General features: G+C 40.3%; 1 protein-coding gene across 2 annotated transcripts in view; it reads right to left on the bottom strand.

Annotated features, from left to right (window-relative positions):
• The window catches only part of LOC139576835 (leucine-rich repeat transmembrane neuronal protein 4), a 65,438-nt gene extending 50,829 nt beyond the window's left edge, over positions 1 to 14,609 (bottom strand). The window contains exons 1-2 of one of the 2 annotated variants that reach the window (XM_071403355.1): positions 14,044 to 14,609; positions 3,125 to 4,668 (exon numbers count right to left, since the gene is read on the bottom strand). In XM_071403355.1, the coding sequence (XP_071259456.1) occupies positions 3,125 to 4,668; positions 14,044 to 14,047 (1,548 nt within the window). In that variant the 5' untranslated portion in view covers positions 14,048 to 14,609. Of the gene's footprint in view, positions 1 to 3,092; positions 4,669 to 14,043 lie in introns of both variants that reach the window. The other variant, XM_071403358.1, reaches the window with a different exon arrangement.
• Between the last annotated feature and the right edge of the window lie 547 nt (positions 14,610 to 15,156).

Genomic DNA, 15,156 nt, shown 5'->3' with positions numbered 1-15,156 from the left:
TGTGTCACCTGTTAAATCCACTTCAATCAGTGTAAATGAAGGGGAGGAGACAGGTTAAAGAAGGATTTTTAAGCCTTGAGACATGGATTGTGTATGTGTGCCATTCAGAGTGTGAATGGGAAAGACAAAAAATGGAAGTGCCTTTGAACGGGGTATGTTAGTAGGTGCCAGGCACACCGGTTTGAAAATATTTTTTCCAAGCAACATGTCTAGAAATGAACAAAATCAAAAGGAGTACATTGAGATAATATAATATCTTAAAGCACACTGTAAGGAGTATAATGACACCAAGATGTTGTCTGTATCATGTGCGGTTCACGGATCATAGGATTTTACAGGATGCAAGGGTACTTTTGAAATATTAATATAAATATTTTTGATGTTGAATAAATTAATGTAACATTTTGTGAGCATAAATATACCAAGATGTTGTTTGTATCAGGTACGGTTCACAGACAATAGGGTCTTACAGGAGGCATGTATAGTCTAAAAAGGGCCTAAAATGACAACTTTCATCTTGCTTGGTTACCCAAACTTTTTTTGTATAACACCCCTTGTGCCCATAGTCACCACAAATGACTTCAATGATGGCAGTCTCAGACTAAAGTATGCAGCGAACGATAGAGCAGCAGAAGGATTTTAATCTGAGTCGTCAGGCTAACTTATTTTTTTATTTTATTTAACCATAATTTAACTAGGCAAGCCAGTTAAGAACAGATTCTTAACGTTCATCATGATTTTCTAAAAACAAATTGTGACACAAATGTAAAAAGCATGTCAAACATCCTCCCTCCCTATTATTAAGTTTCTATGTGAGAACTGCCATGACAATTTCAGATACCCAAAATATTTCTGGGCTGTCCTGGTTTGGAATCGCCCCATTCTCATATAAGAGCAAGATAGACAGACTGCCTCAATTCTTCTCATCTCAGCTTTCTCCTGCAGACTGTGGTTGAGAAATGTTCTGCAGAGGACGTCCTCCTGACTAGAAACTGTTCTGCACCTGTGCAATTAATAATGGATGACATTACTGAGAACATGCATCTAAAATACATTTGTGCTTTCGCCTTCGGTATGTTATGTGGGATTTGAGATACTTGAGGAGGAAATGAAGAAAAACATACTGTAACGAGGCAAAGCACTGGTATGTGGTGCTAAAATATTATAGGAAATAGAAACTACCTTCTATAATATTGGTGCAATTCATGAGCAACCTTTCTCCACTCCAATGTGTATGGGCTTTTTGGCTACCAAAGGGAACACTGAGTCAGAGAGAAAGGTGCAGACTTAAGTGGCCCTACTATATCTCCCTAAACAAAGCATGCCCTGTTAATCATTATCTACCATTCTGCCAAAAGCCAACAAGCAGCAATACAGGGAAAGACAGATACATGGCATCAGGGAAAGAGAGGGCACACGCAAAAGTGCCTAATTAAGCATGTGCAAATCAATAAGAATTTTAGTGCGACTTCCTCCCTCAACTCCTTAGCATCTGTCTGTGGTCCTGAGAAATGGTCATGTAAAAATAAGCTATGCAGCATGAATTTCCATCTTCAGTAGTCAAAATATGAATGCCATTGCTTTACTTTTGATAAGTATTATTTCAATGTATGGTATACTGTAATTCTGCAGTTGTAAGGTAAAATGTGCGAAATAGACTGGCTTAATCTGATTAGATGCCTTGTAATTAAGGGGGCCAGAGGGCCATAATATCAGTTCACATTATTATTATGCTGAATTTGTAAAGCTTAAAACAGTATGAGATCTACTGGGGCACCCTATGTCAGAATTTTTTTTATCTGGTTGCGCAATTACGCAACGTCCCCTCTCTTTCCAATAATTATTTTGTCTGGGAAACAAATCAATGAACTGATGACCATAAATCCGCTTAATCTTTATCAAATGAGGCTTTGAGAGACATCAGAGGAAACACAGGTGGTTGGCTAAAATAGTGGTGATATGTTAAAGGGTAAAAGTAGTAAAGGGAAAACCTTCTTTCAACTTTCCTTCTCCTCACTACTCTACCTATCCCTTCTACCTCTACCTCAGTGGTTTCCAACCTTTTTCAAAACTGAATTTTGCTCTGCCCGGAGTACCCCTGAAGAACCCCTCATGTGCATTTTACCAGTAGGCCTATGGTCTCATGAGTCTTCTCAAGTACCCCCTGTAGTACCCCTGGTTGGGAAACACTGCTTTACAGTATACATTCCTTTGTTACTCAGTTCTAAACCACTCAGTGTAGCTCGCTACACAGCCTCTCACTCAGTCTCAGATCTCCAATGCATACTTCCAATTTTCTGTTTATAAAATCAAGGTCTTTCTTACTGTAAGAAAACAGCCTGATTGCAGGCTTACAACATCAAGGGCATCTGCTTACTGTGGTACTACATTGTCAACAAAAACCTGCCTGGTTTTGCACCTCTTTGGCTAGAACCAGAAACATCTAATGAAAGAGGCATAGAGAGAGAGAGAGAGGCCATGTTTGAGATAATACTGTAGATCGAACTTATCTCAATAGAAATAGAGTGTTTTCTACTGAGGATCTCCTGTACTTGATAATTCAATATCTTTACTGAGCTTTAATGTCATGTAATATACCAGCCATTACACCGAGAGGTGATAAAGGTATAGCCTCTGTCAATTTATCACAATCAAGATAGTAAGTAAGAGAGTGAGAGAGTTCAAATAAGACAATAGTGACATTTTACCACATACTGTATAAAGCCATCAGCAAGGTATGCTGTTGTAGCGAATATACACGATAGGCAAAGACTCACTGCACAGTGACTTGATATGGTACGTAAAAATAAATAAAAAAATCTATTTTGCCTACAGTAAGATATATATTCAAACAGGAGTGCAGGAAAGCTCAAGCTTCACTCTCTCTTAATCAATTCATGCTACTTATTTTTTGACTGAAAGAGGCATACTGTACTTTACAACATGACCTGGGTTTACAAATGGATCTGAACTAGCCTGGCATGTTATGACTCAAGTCACGATGCATTGACTCATATTTCCTATCCAACAAACAAACAGCAAAAGGATCATGTAAAATATATTTTTATCCCCAAAATCACTGAGAAATTTACCTCTGGTGCCCCGCAGTGGAAATGGATCATACCTCACATTCTCTGGAGCCTGAGATTGTGTATGTGTAGGGTCCAGTCCCATTAACCAGCACATCCATAGTTGCAGAGTTTGCAGGTTTGTAGTCCACATAATACTCTTGCAGAGGTGAGCTGAGAGTGCTTTCTGTTTCCCGCACATTTTTTCGCCGCTTTTTGACCATGGAGCGCTGCTGGAGCTGCTTAATGCTGTTGGGGTAGCGCTTCCAGGACACATAAATAACCAGGAGAATTATAGCCACCGACAGGAAAAGTGCCACACAGCCAGCAATAATTTTATGGAGAGACACATACTCAAAGTCCTGCTCTGGGGTGGTAGGGGAGACCCCTGAAGGAGACGGAATGGTCGTAGCACTGCGAGTCAACTCCTCCTCAACCCTGAGCAACGTGGGAAGGGGCAGGAGCTCAGGCTGAGATGGGATGTTGAGGGAGGCTGTGGTTGAGACAAAAGGGGTGGTGGGAGTGACCTTACAGATACTAAATGTCTCTACTGCATCGATCACTTTCTCTCCCTGGGCCTCCTTAGGCCCAGCACAAATCATAGTGGTCTCCTTGTTCCCCTTGAAGTTCCTCAACCATGCCACTAAGGGGCAGATGGTAGGGCTACAGTACCACACATTACCAGCGAGGCTGATGGTGGTGAGGGAGATCCAGCTATCCACTGTCTCCTGGGACATGTTGCTAAGCTTATTGGAGTCCAGGTTCAGGGTCTGTAGGTTGGGGAGACATTGGTACGTACTGGCATCCACAACTTGCAGTTCATTTCCAGAAAGATCCAGTTTTTGCAAGGACGTCCACGTCCAGGTTAGACCCTGGTTTATTGACTTAATTCGGTTCCATTGCAAATAGAGTGCCCGCAGGTTGGTGAGGCGGGGAAAGTGAGAAAAGTTGATCTTTGAGAATTGATTGTGTTCCAAATGAAGCTCGATCAACTTGAGCAGTCCAGCAAAAGCATTTCGAGTCAGGCTTCGCAATCGATTGTAACCAAGATCGAGGAACTCCAAATTGCGCAAATCCTGAAAAACACGCATTGGGACCGTTTTCAGGGAGTTGGACCGCAAGTGGAGACTAAGCAACTTCCGCATGCCCTGAAATTGACTGGGCTGGAGGGCCTGCAGCTTGTTGTAAGAAAGGTCAAGATTGCGTAAGTTAGGGACAGTATGGAAAGTGTTGTTTTGTAGCTGTGTGATCTTGTTAGAGCTGAGAATCAACTCCTTGAGCCTCCGTACCCCATGGAAGGCTTGGCTGTCCACTGTATTAATGTAGTTGTGGTCGAGATAAAGCCAAACAAGCTGACTGAGGCCTGAGAACTGACTAGCTCTGAGATTCACTAAACTGTTGTAACGCAGAGAGAGGCCCTGGCATCCCACAGACACATTGTTTGGCACATCCCGGAAGGCATTGGACTCACAGTATACTATTTTCCCATCACATCTACAGCTTTGAGGACAGGCTCGCTCACGAACACTGATTGGAGACGCTAGCAGCCAGCCCTGCACCAACAATGGGATCATGAGCCATCTACGTCGCATCAGGGATCCTGCAGACACGGGGAAAAAAGATAAGGACACTCAAAAGGTGTATATGTTTGTCAGTATCTGTTAAAATGATCATGCTGAGAATAAACATGTTGACACTATGAATGAAGTGGGAGGGAAAATATTATCTACTTTTCTGCACTATTTTCTTAAACAAGCTTTATCAACTTGTTTTAGGGGACCAGCAGGCTATAGTCCTTCCCGCTTCTAGAACCGCTTACATTCAAACTAGCACTTGAGATGAGAATAAATCGGTTTCATCCCAGGGACCAGTGCCTATCCACGGTCAGAGGTTGAGAAACACTGATCTGAATGAAAGCACCGTACCTAGGGGTTGTTTAGGGGAATAGTGGAGAGTGGTTGTGGTACTGTGTGGTAAAACATCTAACTTACACTGAACAAAAATATAAATGCAACATGTACAGTGTTGGTCTCATGTTTCATGAGCTGAAATAAAAGATCCCAGAAATATTCCATACTCACAAAAAGCTTATTTCTCTCAAATCTTCTCAACAAATTTGTTAACATCCCTGTTAGTGAGCGTTTCTCCTTTGGCAAGATAATCCATCCACCTGACAGGTGTGGCATATCAAGAAGCTTTAATTAAACAGCATGATCATTACACAGGTGCACCTTGCGCTGGGGGCAGTTGAAGGCAACTCTAAAAATAATGCCACAGATCTCTCAAGTTTTGAGGGAGTGTTCAATTGGCATGCTGACTGCAGGAATGTCCACCAGAGCTGTTGTCAAAGAATTTAATGTTAACGTCTCTACCATAAGCTGCTTCCAACCTGCTTCAGAGAATTTTGCAGTACGTCCAACCGGCCTCACAACCGCAGACCACGTGTATGGTGTCAAGTGGGTGAGCGGTTTGCTGATGTCAACGTTGTGAACAGAGTGCCCCATGGTGACGGTGGGGTTATGGTATGGGCAGGAATAAACTAGGGACAGAGAACACAATTGCATTTATCGATGGCAATTTGAATGTACAGAGATACCGTGACAAGATCCTGAGGCCCATTGTCGTGCCATTCATCCGCCACATCACCTCATGTTTCAGCATGATGATGCACAACCCCATGTCGTAAGGATCTGTACACAATTCCTGGAAGCTGAAAATGTCCCAATTCTTCCATGGCCTGCATACTTTCCAGACATGTCACCCATTGAGCAAGTTTGGGATGCTCTGGATAGACGGGTACGACAGCATGTTCCAGATCCCGCCAATATCTGACAACTTCACACAGCCATTGAAGAGGAGTGGGACAACATTCCACAGGCCAGAATCAACAGCCTGATCAACTCGATGCGAAGGATGTGTCGCGCTTCATGAGGCAAATGGTCACACCAGATACTGACTGGTTTTCTGATCCACGCCCCTACCTATTTAAAAAGGTATCTGTGACCAACAGATGCATATCTGTGTTTCCAGTCATGTGAAATCCATAAATTAGGGCCTAATGAATTTATTTAAATTGACTGATTTCCTTATATGAACTGTAACTCAGTAAAATCTTTGAAATTGCTGCATGTTGAGTTTTATTTTTGTTCAGTATAAATACAAAAGCTGCATGCTGCAAGTGTTCAGCTGCTGGTGTGCTTTTATAGATTAATTAGCAATCACATCCATCAATGTTGTATTCCTGTGGTTGATATTGAGAGTAATGTGAGGTAATATTGAAGGTTAGTAGTTCAAGAGGTATAGCAGCTATAAAGGAATCATGCGCTTGAATTTTTTTGGAATGAACTACTATTAAAAGAATGGCCAAGCAGTAATATTTGTAAATTAAAAGAGAATTGATGGGGATTTGTAATTTGAGAAAATATATTAGTGACCCATGCATGTGAGCTCAAGCCACAAGAAGTCTATGTGGCATAAAAGCTGTTATAAAAGTGGTTAACTTCCATCTCACATGTCATAATACTTTCATTGCAGTAATTGGACATTTAGTGGAGTACTATATCATGGGGCAAGAGAGGTATCTGGAAAACAATTGGCCAGCCCAGTTGTGGGACTGTGAACAATGTATGCATAAATGCAAATAGAGACTGAGACAGAAAAAGACTAAAGAGTCAGTGGTAGGCTCGGCTATGTTTCTGGTTGGCAATTATACAGAAAAATCCATAAGAATCAGCCCATGATTCCCTTGCCCTGTTCATTTCTCTGTCTCTATGTAACACATTGCCCTGGGAATTTTTTTCCCCCACAACGTTCCCTTAAGAGTCTAATTTGGTCATGAACTAACGTTTTCATAGAAATGTTCCTGTGATGTGCAAGGAATGTTTCCAAGAGACCATTCCCTTAATGTCAAATATAACTTACCCAGAACGTGGTTACCACGTTCTCATAACATAAGATATTCATGTTCTAGACAAGTTTCATGGGAACGTTGCAAAAACATTTTGTGTCCAGTTTTCTGAGGGTTAGGAGACTATTCCATCAATATCCCACTAAACATATACAGAACACGGTTGCCATGTTCTCAGAACATAAGACATGAATGTTCTAGACAAGTTTCATGGGAATGTTGCAAAAATGTGTCCAAAAAAGATCATTATACATCATGTCATGTTACCAAGCTCATCAAGGCCCTGATTGGTGAACCACTCATAGTTCTTTGTCTCTTGGCAAGGTTAGGGATACTCACACACAATGCTTTTAAGATACAGTTTTTTCAATTTACATATTTGACACACATGACAACATTGTGCGTGTTCAATTCATCCGAAATTATTATTCAACATGTCCTCACCTGGAATTTGAACTCACAACCTCTTGGTTCACATTACTTTGATCTTCCTGAATCCTGCTATACCACCATGTCTGTGTAAGGTACTGTATAAATTAATCTGATTATTCTCACTTCGATGAATTTATTTACTTATTTCAGCTATTTAAGAGCTTTCTATATAGTTGTCTGATGTCGGTGGGGCATGTTAACCTGTTTTAATGATACTCATGAATCACTATGATCGATAAAATATTTTCTTGAGTGTAATTTTAACAGAGCTGAGATTGACTCAGCACATTCACCCTATTGCTTACACCTATCAAGTTGTTTCAGATATACACAAGTGCCTATGGGAGGAGGGGTTAGGCCAGCGGTTCCCAAACTAGGGGTCGCGATCCCATGTGGGGTTACCTGATATTAAAATGGGATTGCGGGAGCATTTCCAAAATCCTGGTTAAAAATCTTTACTTTTTAAAAATAATATCGTCTTTGTCTCTCAAAATCATTGTAATGTGGTTAACCATAAAAATTTAAATTATTCAAATCGGGATGCTTTTCCTTCACTCTGCGGTCCAACTCATCCCAAACCATCTCAATTAGGTTGAGGTCGGGTGATTGTGGAGGCCAGGGCGGCAGTTAGCCTAGTGGTTAGAGCGTTGGGCCAGTAACCGAATCCCTGAGCTGACAAGGTAAAAATCTGTCGTTCTGCCCCTGAACAAGGCAGTTAACCCACTGTTCATAGGCTGTCATTGTAAATAACAATTTGTTCTTAACTGACTTGCCTAGTAAGTTAAAACTCAAACAGAGAATGCCCTTAGATTGTGGGAAAAGGCTGCACTTCAATCATTTGGTGAATGACTAAGCTATGAAACCACGCACTATTACAGAGACTTTGATATTATCAGCTGCAATTGATATGATGAAAGCAATGTATGGGGAGGTAGAGGCACAGGAACTCACATCAAAACCTTTGTCAGATAACCCTGTGAAACTAAGAATTGATGCTATAGCTAGTAATCAAAAGGAAAACGACTCAAAAACTCTATCACGGAACGGCTGGCAGTCCTCTGCACTCTAGTTATGTCTCCCTCTGCCATATGGACGCATTGTATGTTACACCCACTTAGCTATAATGGATACACCGAGAGCAACTGGTGGAAAAAGAGCTGAGTGCAAAACTCTGAGATATTCAGAACGTAATTTTGATTGTAAACTACATTGCACACGCCTGTTCGCAAAACTATGTGGAGATATGGGATCAGATGTTCTATTTTCACACCGAGATGAAATATTGGAAATTGGAAATTGTTGGAAATATTTTTTGAATTGAGAGAGGAACTGTTGTCATCTGCAATGGATGTAAAAAACAGCCTTTGTAGACTTTCTGTGTAATAAAAAGAAATGTGTCTCCTTGCCTAGGTAACAGACATATTTGGGAAACTCAACAAACTGAACCAAAGCATGCAGGGGAAATACCAACAAATTCAACAGATGAGTGACCGATTCAGCTAAATCCACCTGACTGTGATCCTGGCTCAGTTGACATGCCGGTAAGTGAAATCGAACAGCTGATCGAGCTGTCATGTGACCGAATGCTGCAGACAACCCATTCACGGGTCACTACGGAAGAGCTTTGGTTCCTGACTCAGAGAATACTGTGCCGTCTCCCTCCAAGCATTAAAACTTATGGTATGCTCATTCAGTGCTCTCGTCTGCATAAAAAAAAAATAAAGATCCAGGTTGAATATCGACCACGCCTCCTGACTTTGAGAAGCTCCGACGCAACATGCATCAAGCACACCCATCTCATTAGTGGTGGTAAGATAAGATAAATATGTCAGACTAATTTGCAATTGACTGTCATAGCCCCACATTAAACGTATATGATGGTGAGTTGAGAATACAATCAGAAATACTGTTTTGCAATTGACTGCGATAGCCCCAATTAAAAAAGTAAACATTGGCTGTTAATAACATGGTTGGGGTCGCGAGAATTTTCAGATATCAAAATATCGTTTGCGAACCTCTGCATTAGGGATTCCTCTGGACAGGGCCTAACTATACTGGCCCAATAAGCACATGCACTAGAGATATCCCTTATTGGGAGAGTGGTTAGGGAGCTCGTCATTGGTGCTGATAGCCTGGGTTTGAGATCCGGTAGGGGAATCATCTTAATGTCACATTCTTAGCAATTTATATTAATGTCATTATTTGGCAACAGTTACAACACACTTATCTGATCTATTTCAAATGAGTGTCTCATTGAAAGATTGGAATCTGTAGGATTACCCATTGAGCATGAATTATGACCACATTTCCACTACCTTTCATGAATTATCAATATTTATTAATTCTATATAGCTGAGCATCTCTCCATTGTCTTCTTGACATCCACACCACATACCATCTATATCATGCATTTACAAGTTCAAGAATGGATGTTCAACTGCAGATTGCCCCCTTTAACATATTGTGATGTCTGTGATTTGTCCCAAGTGATTCTGTTGCAATTTACACATTAAAACCTGGAGCTGGAACTCTGTGTTGTGTATTGTTTTGGTATAACTGGCATCATCATTGCTTAAATGGCAAATGTGAGAAAGTATAAGACATGCTACTGTAAATGTGCACATTTCTGATATTCTGAGAATATGGCAACCATGTTCTGGGCATGTTTCTATCAGAAGCAACACTACCACCTGGGCCATGTTTTGGCAACAAATTAGGAATGTTACAGATAGAAATGCACAGAAGCGGTGCTTGAGAAAACTCACCAGGGAAGCCAGAAAAAAAGGCATATTACAACCTTTGTGTTATGATAATCGCACTGTTTGCTCTATAACCTGTTAGTTCATATTCCTTGACACTGTGGTATACTGTATAGGCCTAAGGCCGAGACAATAAGACACAGTGGCTGTCCGGTGAAGTGCATAAAATATATTGCATTGAACAAACAGTTACATGACCTACAGCATGGTCAAGCAAGGTAATGTTTCCAACATTTTCGGACAACTAAACAACTATTTATTTAAAACCACGGAGAGTTACCGCAAGTTGCAAAGAAAACAGGAGCTGCCTCCTATTCCAGCACCATTTCAACTTCAACATTTCAACATCATCTAATCACCTCTGCTTAGTGTAATACAGCGACAACTAAAAGATACCAAAAACGATTTAGTGTCCAATCAACGTAAGATAAATATGATGTTGGCTGTCCATGGTACTGATTTCTGTTGTGTGTGTGCCTGCATGCGCGTGTGTGTAGAAAAAACATGTTGACTCCCCCTACTTGTAGAGAAACCCTACTTGTAGAGAAACGATGCCATCCTCCTCTTTCATTTTGCCTAAATGGTTTTATATTTTGTATTACTATTATTATTATTTTTCGGGCCTTTCGATGTAAAAAAAAAAAAAGTACCTTGTTTGAACATTCTACACACATTTATATACTGTACATGTTTTTTTTACAGTAGTTACATAGCAAGAATAAAGTAATTTGATTTTTTGATATACATTACATCTGGATAGATGTAATACAATATACATCATGTTTTCAGCCATAACTATTATTGAACATGAGCTTTTAAACCCACACCTCAGCTACTCTCAGTCCATCCCACCTATCTCCATAAACCGCCTGTTTATGATTTCCATGTGCCATATTTTTCAACTGTTCTGTGATGTTTCACATAAATTCTGAACTGGTCTAATTACATAGTATCAACAGATTGTAGGTTAAAGATATATATTTTTACTAAAAGTACTATTTTATTGTTGATTGATTGACTATGGCTCACAACAGTGCTATTTGTAGGGTTCATTTTAGATAAATGTGGTGATTTTTTCAGCCATTCCTGAACCTGTGACCGGAAACAAGCTATAGTACACAATTTAAATTTGTTGTTGTCCTAGGCTATCTGGCTAAAATGCTTGCTTGCTAGCCTAACTTCCTTTCGTGGGCAATGATACGCCAGGCCATCTAATTAACATTAGCATACTACATCTAGCTACATGTCAAACTTCCATCCTCTTAGGCCAGGGGCACAATGTGTGAATTTATGGTTGGATCAGAATCGTCGTTATAATCATTGCTCAGACTAAATCCCTATCTCCATCCATGGCTGATTTAGGAAAGGGACAATTTTACCACCACGAGATGCAACAATTCAAATTTTTGTTCTGTCAATGACGTTTGGCTTTTGATGTGATTGGTCTGAAGCCAAATACAAACTGGCTTTCCTTGACACTTTTTTTGGTGCACCAGGACCATTCATAGCTGAGCTCACCCAGTTTAGCTCAACGCTGATTGGCTATTATTATTTTTATTTTTTATCAAGGGAGGCCAAATGGTCGCTGGCTTCCCTTGCAGTCAATTATACTGGCGGCAATAATGGCATTCTCTTTTTGACCAGACAGCATCAGGTAGATACGCTACACATACTGAGACAGAGGGGCGCCTGTTCATTCACTCAAATGCTTTCTCTGGTCAGATACATTCAGCCACCTGTGAATTGAAGGACATTTATGAAACACAGAGAGACAAAATAATAAATTATTTTGTTCATTTTTTTCTTGGTACATTTTTGGGGGAAGCCTGGCTTCCCTTGGCATCCATGAATACAAGACACTGGAAATGCAATGAGGAGAGCTGATGTGATTCCTAATGAGAGACACATGTTAGTTCTACATAGTATATGTGGTGTGGATTTCAAAAAGAAGATAGCTGAGCATCTCAAAGAGAACTATCTAGAATTCTACCGATTCCCATCTTTCAATGAGAAACTAATTTGAATTAGATCAGATACGTGTGTTGTAACTGTTGCCAAATAATAACATTATTAACATATATTGCTAAGAATGTCAGTGTAGGGTGACTCCCCTAGCAGGTCTTGAACCCAGGCCACCAGCACCAATGACAAGCACCCTAACAACTGTCTCAATAAGGGATATCTCTAGGGTATGTGCTTATTGGGCCAGTATAGTTAGGCCCTAGCCAGAATAAACCATAACCCCTCCTCCCTAAGCACTTGTGTAGATGTGAAACAACTTGATATGTGTAAATAATAGGATTAAGTACATCTCAGCTCTGTTAAAAGTACACTCACGAAAACTTGTATTGATCATAGTGATTGAGGAGTATCATTAAAACAGCTTAATATTCCCCACCAACATTAGATACCAATACAGAAAGTGCTTAAATTGTTGAAATAAGTCAATCAAATCAATGATGAGAGTATAGTCAAATGAACTGATAAATGACATAGACATAGTGGCGTAGCAGGAAGATCTGAATGCTGTAAACCAAGAGATTGTGAGTTCAAATCCCAGGTGACAACATGTCGAATAATATTTGCTCTATAAATGATCATGCACAATGTAATTGTGTGTCAAATATCTAAGTTGAAAACACTATGTTAAAACCACTGTGTGTGAGTATCCCTAACCTTGCCAACAGACAAAAAGAGCTATGAATGGATTAGTGATTCACCAAACATGGCCTTGGCAACAGTAACAATGCATGATATGTATGGGGGGGGGTCATTTATTTTGGACCATTAGGCGACATCCTAACTGATACACATGTTCTTGCAATGTTCCTATGAAACGTGTCAAGAACATTAAAATTGTACATTCTGAGAACATGACAACCATGTTTGGTGGGACATTGATAGACTATTCTCCCAACCCTCAGAAAACTGGACATGAATGTTCTTCCAACTTCCCATGAAATGTGTCTAGAAAATGTATATCTTATATTCTGGGAACATGGCAACCATGTTCTGTGTATGTTTGGTTTGTGAAATGTTCTACATTTAATACCAAAACATGCAACAACAAAAAAATGGCAGGTTATTGCTAACATAGATAGAATGTTTCTCTAACTAACAGGAACACTGGACACTCATACATTAAGGGAACCAACAAAAACAATCTCAGAATGTTTTTGCTAACATAGATAGAATGTTCCCTTAACTAACAGCAAATCTGGACCCTCATACATTAGGGGAACGTTATGGGTAACATTACAAAAACGATATATCTTCCTAGATTTGTTAGCTGGGGCATTATGCTCAGGAGAACAGTGTCAAAACATCATCCAATGAAGGCAGACACTGATAAAACCAAAAACATAGCAAACCTGTTGATCAAAGTGAAAACGATTTATCTAGGCTATTATATATAAAATATGTATTATGTTTAGTGACCATAGTCTGTCCTCGCTCTGGTTACCATCTCGAGACAAGGAATAAAGTTATCAAAGCTGTAACTTAATAGCAAGACATTTGAGATACAAGATCGTTTCTAACCTGCTGTCTGCCTGGTAGGCTAATTTCATAAAGGCTGCTACCCTAGCCTACCCTGAGGCACATTCGCATTGGCATGCGGCAGATTGATAATGGTGTTCCGTTCAATGTGTGAGGGTCTGCATGGCATTATGCCTCTAGGGATTTTCTCTATGTTGTGAAGAAATTATAAGCCTATCAATATATTCCAGTAGCATAGGAAATACATAACATATGGGTTTTGAAACAATCATGTCATCAATGACGTGATTCCTTCGCCTTTGAGCTGTTGTCTTGTCTAACATGAGCACAATGTATATGGGCAAATGGAACACATTCTTTCATGGTGTCTTCAACATACCCATGTCTGCGTGCTGTCGGCTTCTTTCCACAGGTTAGAGCCTTCTGATGCTCGACTCCAAAGCCCGCATGTCACGCGCAGTCCTCATTTGTTTGGACAAATAACCAACACCGCACAACTAGCCAGTGTAACGAAGTCAATGCAGCCAATATGCTCCGCAGCCAAACGCACTGCACTGTGCACACCTGCCGCTGTGCTCAAAAGTCTTGTAAGTATGGAGTAGCCTTATTTAGCGCTCGTATCCTTATATCAGTTGCATACCACGACTCCAATTACACAAGCAAAGCAAAGCGTTGTACTCTAACAGATTATGATGTAAAAGCCCATACACAACATATTCCCCCATGGAAAAATACACTTTGAAAATAAGTTTAGGCCTATGTGTGGGTTGACTCAAGAAACGCCAAATTAATAGCCTATCAAGTAACAAAATACGCTGATATTCCCGAGCAGCAACCGTGTAATCCAGTCAGCAAGCGCCAGTTAAAGCCTATGTTGGTGGGATTTAGCCAAGCAGATCACTGGCAAAGGTTTTCGCTCCATAGTCCAGTCGCAACTGGTCCTGATGAGAGAAATACATACAATTATACAGTTCTGTCGAATGCCAGTGCGCTCAGCCTCGCCAGACAAGGCTATTAAGGATGCCCTCTCCTGGCCATAACCCGTGCCAGCAGTTGCCATCAAATGGATGGATGAATATACACAAAATTAATAGACAATTTTTTTATGTCTGAACAATGAACTGTAGGCTACTACACAATAAAATAACGTTGCTGATTATTTGTTGATTTCAACAAGCATATTAGGTTGCAGGCCTAAACTTAAAGCCAAGGCTAAAAGCATCTAGCCAATATATCAAGAAATAAAGGCATCAGGTGTAGGCTACACTAGTAATTTCAGTATCATTTTTCTTCATATGCAATATGTAATGCAGTTTATTCCGTGCCATTTATCATTTAAACCATGCAGGAAATAAAAGGCTTAGAGGCACAGTAAAGATACACTACATGACCAAAATTATGCGGACACCTTCTTGTTGAACATCTCATTCCAAAATCAATGGCATTAATATGGAGTTGGTCCTCCCTTTGCTGCGATAACAGCCTCCACTCT

The sequence above is a fragment of the Salvelinus alpinus genome, chromosome 5 (genome assembly GCF_045679555.1).
Source record: "Salvelinus alpinus chromosome 5, SLU_Salpinus.1, whole genome shotgun sequence".
NCBI lineage: Eukaryota > Metazoa > Chordata > Actinopteri > Salmoniformes > Salmonidae > Salvelinus > Salvelinus alpinus.
This window is presented reverse-complemented; position numbering and strand designations above follow the sequence as displayed.